Source organism: Nerophis ophidion, linkage group LG03 (assembly GCF_033978795.1).
Source record: "Nerophis ophidion isolate RoL-2023_Sa linkage group LG03, RoL_Noph_v1.0, whole genome shotgun sequence".
Classification (NCBI taxonomy): domain Eukaryota; kingdom Metazoa; phylum Chordata; class Actinopteri; order Syngnathiformes; family Syngnathidae; genus Nerophis; species Nerophis ophidion.
The window spans coordinates 12,703,316-12,710,780 of record NC_084613.1 but is presented as its reverse complement, the minus strand read 5'-3'; the positions used below and the strand labels follow the sequence as shown (position 1 = coordinate 12,710,780).

The 7,465-nt window shown below is 40.2% G+C and overlaps 1 protein-coding gene across 2 annotated transcripts in view; it reads left to right on the top strand.

The window, feature by feature from the left end:
* LOC133549129 (cyclin-dependent kinase 17) overlaps positions 1 to 7,465 on the top strand; it is a 113,796-nt gene that overhangs the window by 52,320 nt on the left and 54,011 nt on the right. For both annotated transcript variants that reach the window (XM_061894272.1, XM_061894273.1), the window contains one exon: positions 1 to 97. This exon is cut by the window's left edge and continues 52 nt beyond it. In XM_061894272.1, the coding sequence (XP_061750256.1) occupies positions 1 to 97 (97 nt within the window). The remainder of the gene's footprint in view (positions 98 to 7,465) is intronic.

The following is a 7,465-nucleotide window of genomic DNA, read 5'->3' as shown; positions in this document are numbered from 1 at the left end:
CTCTCTCAGACGTTACGAGGAAGCCACACCATCGACGAGTCGCTGTCGGAGCTGGCCGAGCAGATGACCGTCGAGGAGAACGGTCTGAAGGACAACAGTAAGTTCCAAAGTCAGTGAAAGTCCCGATAAAAGACGGGCACCGTTTCCTGCAAATCCCCATTAGCGAAGTCCGTCATGAGTTTTGAGGAAAGACTCACGGCAGTTTCACCGCCGGTTTCTTCCGGAAATGTGTAAAATGCAAATTCAGCTATTTTTTACCAAACAAATGGTAACGCTTGAAGCCATTCAGAATATAAATTTATGAAAGAGTTGAATGGGCAAATGTACAACCCCTGGCAAAAAAATGGGAAATCACCAAACTTGGAGGATGTTCATTCAGTTGTTAAAGTTTTGCTGGAAAAAAAGCAGATAACCGACATGACAAAAAACTCTTGTCATTTCAAATGTCAACTTTCTGTCTATCATTCATTCAATCAATCAATGTTTATTTCTATAGCCCTAAATTACAAGTGTTTCAAAGGGCTGCACAAGACACAACGACATCCTCGGTTCAGATCCCACATTAGGGGAGATGGAAAACTCAACCCAATGGGACAATGAGAAACCTTGGAGAGAACCTCAGATGTGGGGACCCCCCTAGGGCGACCGGTGCAATGGACGTCGAGTGGATTTAGCATAATGTTGTGAGAGTCCAGTCCATAGTGGAATTAACATAATAGTAAGAGTCTAGTCCATAGTGGATCTAACATAATAGTGAGTGTCCAGTTCATAGTGGATCTAACATAACAGTGAGAGTCCAGTCCATAGTGGATCTAGCATAATATTGTGAGGGTCCAGTCCATAGTGGATCCAACATAATAGTGGGAGTCCAGTCCATAGTGGATCTAACATAATAGTGAGAGTCCAGTCCATCGTGGATTTAGCATAATATTGTGAGAGTCCAGTCCATAGTGGATCTAACATAATAGTGAGTTTCCAATCCATAGTGGATCTAACATAATAGTGAGAGTCCAGTCAATAGTGGATCTAACATAACAGTGAAAGTCCATTCCATAGTGGATCTAGCATAATATTGTGAAAGTCCAGTCCATAGTGGATCTAACATAATAGTAGGAGTCCAGTCCATAGTGGATCTAACATAATAGTGAGAGTCCATTCCATAGTGGATCTAGCATAATATTGTGAGAGTCCAGTCCATAGTGGATCTAACATAATAGTGAGTGTCCAGTCCATAGTGGATCTAACATAATAGTGAGAGTCCAGTCAATAGTGGATCTAACATAACAGTGAAAATCCATTCCATAGTGGATCTAACATAATAGTGAGAGTCCAGTCAATAGTGGATCTAACATCACAGTGAAAGTCCATTCCATAGTGGATCTAGCATAATATTGTGAAAGTCCAGTCCATAGTGGATCTAACATAATAGTAGGAGTCCAGTCTATAGTGGATCTAACAAAAAATGTTGCAACAAAAATCAGATAACAGACATGACCAAAAACTCTAGTCTAGAAATTGGACAGGCAGCGCTTAATCCGTGGCCACCGAACCTGTGCCCCCCCCCCCACCCCCCCACCCCCCACACTAGGGAGAGGGGGGCAGAGCAGAAAATAAATGAAACGGCAGATCAACTGGTCTAAAACGGTCTTTAAGAAACACTGAAATGAACAAGAATCTAAGTTGTGGTAGTTGTTGTAGTAGTAACAGTTTTATATTTAGATTAAGCAAAGTGACACATTTATGCAATCAAAGATATGGAATCATGAAAAACAAACAAAAAAAACTCAAACACATCACTAGTGCTTCGTTGCACCACCTCTGGCTTTTATGACAGCTTGCTGTCTCCGAGGCCTGGGCTTATCTTCGTCAGTCTTGCTCCAACTTTCTCTGATTGCTGTTTGGAGTCTTGTCACAGACCATTGCCTTGAAATTTCCACCACAGATTGTCAATTGGATTGCGATCTTCCGGACTATTTGCAGGTCATGACATTGACCTTAGGTGTCTTTGTTTAAGAAAAGTTTTTACAGCTTTTGCTTTCTGGCAAGACGCATTATCCTTTTGAAAAATAATGTCGTCATCTCCAAATATCCTTTCCGTTGATGGAGGAGGTTAGAACTACGATTCATGTCAATCCACCTGATGCAACAGCTCTCTAAGGCAGTGGTTCTCAATCTGTTTTCAGTGATGTACCCCCTGTGAACATTTTTTTAATTCAAGTACCCCCTAATCAGAGCAAAGCATTTTTGGTTGAAAAAAAGAAATAAGGAAGTAAAATACAGCACTATGTCATCAGTCTCTGATTTATTAAATTGTATAACAGTGCAAAATATTGTTCATTTGCAGTGGTCTTTCTTGAACTATCCATCCATCCATTTTCTACCGCTTATTCCCTTTTGGGGTCGCGGGGGGCGCTGGCGCCTATCTCAGCTACAATCGGGCGGAAGGCGGGGTACACCCTGGACAAGTCGCCACCTCATCGCAGGGCCAACACAGATAGACAGACAACTTTCACACTCATATTCAAACACTAGGGCCAATTTTAGTGTTGCCAATCAACCTATCCCCAGGTGCATGTCTTTGGAAGTGGGAGGAAGCCGGAGTACCCGGAGGGAACCCACGCATTCACGGGGAGAACATGCAAACTCCACACAAAAAGATCCCGAGCCTGGATTTGAACCCAAGACTGCAGGAACTTCGTATTGTGAGGCAGACGCACTAACCCCTCTGCCACCGTGAAGCCCTCTTTCTTGAACTATTTGGGAAAAAAATATATAAAAATAACTAAAAACTAGAAAAATAAACAAGTGATTCAATTATAAATAAAGATTTCTACACATAGAAGTAATCATCAACTTAAAGTGCCATCTTTGGGGATTGTAATAGAGATCCATCTGGATTCATGAACTTAATTTTAAACATTACATCACAAAAAAATTTATTTTCAACATCAATATTTATGGAACATGTCCACAAAAAATCTAGCTGTCAACACTGAATTTTGCAATGTTGCATTTCTTTTCACAGTTAATGAACTTACATTCATACTTTGATGAAGTATTATTCAATAAATATATTTATAAATGTTGAATTGTTGCTATTTTTAGAATTTTTAAAAAAAAATCTCACATACCCCTTGGCATACTTTCAAGTACCCCCATTTGAGAACCACTGCTCTAAGGTGTGAACACTCCTTTTTAACTGCAAATTAATGACTAGTTTGGGAAATATACTTTAGCAATTGTGATTCCATCACACTTTTGGTGTTAAAGGGGAACATTATCACAATTTCAAAAGGGTTAAAAACAATAAAAATCAGTTCCCAGTGGCTTGTTGTATTTTTTGAAATTTTTTTCAAAATTTTACCGGTCCCGGAATATCCCTAAATAAAGCTTCAAAGTGCCTTAGTTTCGCTATTTTCGAAACCACTATCCATTTTCCTGTGACGTCACACAGTGCTGCCAATGTAAACAAACACTGGGAATACCACGGCAAGATATAGCGACATTAGCTCGGATTCAGACTTGGATTTCAGCGGCTTAAGCGATTCAACAGATTACGCATGTATTGAAACAGATGGTTGGAGTATGAAAGTATTGAAGAAGAAACCGAAGCTATTGAGCGAATAGCTATTGACGCTATTCATAGCCATAGCATGGCCGAATAGCTGCGTTAGCATCGCTAAATGTGCGGACCAAACGATCAGGACTTTCGTATTTTGTGATAATGGATCAACTTAAATCCGTCGATTGGTAAGTGTTTTTTTCGCATTAAATGTGGGTGGAAGGAAACGTAATATAGTTGCAAATGCATCTGCAGGTTATCTATACATCTCTGTGCCATGTCTGCTTTAGCACCGCCGGTAAATAGCATGTTAGCATCGATTAGCTGGCAGTCACACCGCAACCAAATATGTCTGATTAGCACATAAGTCAACATCAACAAAACTCACCTTTGTGATTTTGTTGACTTTATCATTGCAAATGCATCTGCAGGTTATCCATACATCTCTGTGCCATGTCTGTCATTGCCGGTAAATAGCATGTTAGCATCGATTAGCGTAGCATGTTAGCATCGATTAGCTGGCAGTCACGCCGTGATCAAATATATCTGATTAGCACATAAGTCAACATCAACAAACTCACCTTTGTGATTTTGTTGACTTTATCATTGCAAATGCATCTGCAGGTTATCCATACATCTCTGTGCCATGTCTGTCATTGCCGGTAAATAGCATGTTAGCATCGATTAGCGTAGCATGTTAGCATCGATTAGCTGGCAGTCACGCCGTGATCAAATATATCTGATTAGCACATAAGTCAACATCAACAAACTCACCTTTGTGATTTCGTTGACTTTATGGTTGCAAATGCATCTGCAGGTTATCCATACATCTCTGTGCAATGTCTGTCATCGCCTGTCAAATGTGAAGACACTTTGGTACATTCAATGGGGGCCTGGCAGCAGACACTTTCGCATCTTCGGGCCAGTGGTGCAACTTGAATCCCTCCCTGTTAGTGTTGTTACAACCTCCGACAACACACCGACGAGGCATGATGTTTTCAAGGTTCCAAAAAATAGTCGAAAAAACGGAAAATAACAGAGCTGAGACCCGTGTGTGTAATGTGTAGAAAATGAAAATGGCGGCAGTATTACCTCGGTGACGTCACGTTCTGACGTCATCGCCACCAGAGCAATAAACAGAAAGGCGTTTAATTCGCCAAAATTCACCCATTTAGAGTTCGGAAATCGTTTAAAAAAATATATGGTCTTTTTTCTGCACCATCAAGGTATATATTGACGCTTACACAGGTCTGGTGATAATGTTCCCCTTTAACGCACTTTTTGTGTCCCTGGGACGCAGATTTTAATTTTTCTCTGAGTCAAAACTTTTTTTTTTTTTTTTTAAATGCTTATCACTTTCCGACTGTGCTTTGTTTTGTTTATATTTGCTTGGTCAAAATTCCATCCCCGTTTTATTGCGTTTTTATCGGTCGTCTTCAAAGTGATTAACTTTCCGGTACAATTTCTTGTATTTTGATTCGCCGAAAGTTTTATCAATGACTTAGTTTGCATTCGGACTCTTTTACCTACTTTTGCATGGCAGCTCCCGCCATCAGTGTGTGAATGTGTGTGTGAATAGGTGAATGTGGTAATAGTGTCAAAGCGCTTGGAATTTCTTAAAAAGGTAGAAAAGCGCTATACAAGTACCTTATTTTTAGGAGTATAAGTCGCACCTGCCGAAAATGCATACTAAGGAAGGAAAAAAACATGTATAAGTCGCACTGTAGAATAAGTCGGACGTTTGGGGGAAATTTTTTAGATAAAACCCAACACCAAGAATAGACATTTGAAAGGCAATTTAAAATAAAGAATAGTGAACAACAGGCTGAATAAGTGTACGTTATATGACGCATAAATAACCAACTGAGAAGGTGCCTGGTATGTTAACGTAACATATTATGGTAAGAGTCATTCAAATAACTATAACTTATAGAACATGCTATACGTTTACCAAACAATCTGTCACTCATAATCGATAAATCCCATTAAATCTTATACGTCTAGTCTCTTACGTGAATGAGCTAAATAATATGGTAATGTGTTAAGAATTTCACACATAAGTGGCTCCTGAGTATAAGTCGCACCCCTGGCCAAACTATGAAAAAAAACTGCGACTTATAGTCCGAAAAATATGGTACAACCCATTTACCGTCAAAAGAAAGACTTCAGTGTAAACACTAAAGTCAGTGTAAAGTCAATATTTTTAACGTCATCCTGTGCCATGTCTCCAGTAAATGACTTGTTTTAGTCTATGTGAGTCCATGGAAACTTAACTTTTATCAACCGCTGGATTGACATCTTTCTAGGATGGAGATAGGCTCGGTGTTAGACTCCTCCACCCCAAAGCGGGGGTGTATAGTGTAGTGTCCCGGAAGAGTAAGTGCTGCAAGGGCTTCCGTTTTTTTGTTCTGTTGTGTTACGGTGCGGATGTTCTCCCGAAATGTGTTTTGTCATTCTTGTTTTGGTGTGGGTTCACAGTGTGGCGCATATTTGTAACTGTGTTTAAAGTTGACCAAGTATGCGTTGCATTCACGTGTGTGTGTGTGTGTGAAAAGCCGTAGATATTATGTGACTGGGCTGGCACGCAAAGGTAGTGCACTTAAGCTTTATTGGCGCTCTGTTCTTCTCTCTACGTCCGTTTACACAGCGGCGTTTTCAAAAGTAATACATTTCACTTTTTGAAACCGATACCGATAATTTTGAAACCGATACCGATAATTTATTGGCTGATAATATCGGACATCTCTAATTGAATCAAAATCAATGTTTTTATGAATTACTAATCTATCCAAGGCTCCGATTACTTCACATCAAATATTCCACTTTGAAAAATATTATTTGCGGAAGACTTTCCATATTTTGTGTGTTTGCCATAAAATAATCATAGTTCTCTTTGACAAAAAATTTACCATGGGACCCCATTTTTATGACTTGATGGGGTCCCTGTGACCCCATTTTAAAAATTCCTAGCGCCAACACTGCGTCATATACCCTCTGAATTGTTGCACTCTGCTTGATTAAAGAAACAATGACATTGTTACTGACTACCACAATTTATATTGATTTCTCGAAGTGTTTCTTTAAAGGCAGAAAATTGACAGTTTAGCTCAGTTGGTAGACTGGTCGTGCCAGCAACTTGAGGGTTGCAGGTTCGATTCCCGCTTCTGCCTAACTAGTCACTGCCGTTGTGTCCTTGGGCAAGACACTTTACCCACCTGCTTCCAGTGTCACCCACACTGGTTTGAATGTAACTTAGATATTGGGTTTCACTATGGAAAGCGCTTTGAGTCACTTGAGAAAAAGCGCTATATAAATATACTTCACTTTCACATTTGAAGTGACAAAAGTTTTGTGTCATGCTTTTTCTACAACATGAAATAACTGAACAAACATCTTCCAAGTTTGGTGACTCTATAGTTTAAGCCAGGGGTTGTTGATACACTATATTGCCAAAGGTTTTTAGCCGCCCCTCCAAATTACGAGAATCAGGTTGTCCTAATCACTTGGCCCGGCCACAGGTGTATAAAACCGAGAGACTGTTTCTACAAACATTTGTGAAAGAATGGGCCGCTGTCAGTGATTTCCAGCGTGGAACTGTCAATAGGATGCCACCTGTGCAACAAATCCAGTTGTGAAATTTCCTCGCTCCTGAATATTCCAAAGTCAACCGTTGGCTTTATTATGAGAAAATGGAAGAGTTTGGGAACAACAGCAACTCAGCCACCAAGTGGCTGGCCACGTAAACTGACGGATAGGGGTCAGGGGATGCTGAAGCGCATAGTGCAAAGATGTAGCCCACTTTTTTGCACAGTCAGTCGCTACAAATCTCCAAACTTCATGTGACCTTCTAATTAGCCCACATACACTGCGCAGAGAGCTTCATGGAATGGGTTTCCATGGCCG